This window comes from Charadrius vociferus, unplaced genomic scaffold (assembly GCF_000708025.1).
Source record: "Charadrius vociferus isolate BGI_N301 unplaced genomic scaffold, ASM70802v2 scaffold1608, whole genome shotgun sequence".
Taxonomy (NCBI): domain Eukaryota; kingdom Metazoa; phylum Chordata; class Aves; order Charadriiformes; family Charadriidae; genus Charadrius; species Charadrius vociferus.
Window position 1 is genome coordinate 250,678 of NW_009649572.1, and position 258 is coordinate 250,935.

The following is a 258-nucleotide window of genomic DNA, read 5'->3' on the forward strand; positions in this document are numbered from 1 at the left end:
ATGCATCTCTCTGCATTTACAGACGAAACCTACCTGTTCCTATCGTTTCACATAAGTCGTAGTACTTGAGAATTTCCTCATAGTCACCTAGAGCCATCCTGAGAGGAACAGGGATCAGGCAGTTCTTCTCAGCACCTGCAAGGAGAAAGCGGCGTTAGTGCTGCTGCCCGCTGGGCAGATGCACAGGAGCAAAAAGCAGATCTGCTGCAGCTCGGGGAGGGTGTGGGGGGGGCGCCCTGCTTCCGCTACCGAGCCCTA

General features: G+C 54.7%; 1 protein-coding gene across 1 annotated transcript in view; it reads right to left on the reverse strand.

Annotated features, from left to right (window-relative positions):
• MELK (maternal embryonic leucine zipper kinase) overlaps window positions 1-97 on the reverse strand; it is a 21,238-nt gene extending 21,141 nt beyond the window's left edge. The window contains exon 1 of the mRNA XM_009890327.1: window positions 34-97. Within this exon, the coding sequence (XP_009888629.1) occupies window positions 34-97 (64 nt within the window). The remainder of the gene's footprint in view (window positions 1-33) is intronic.
• Between the last annotated feature and the right edge of the window lie 161 nt (window positions 98-258).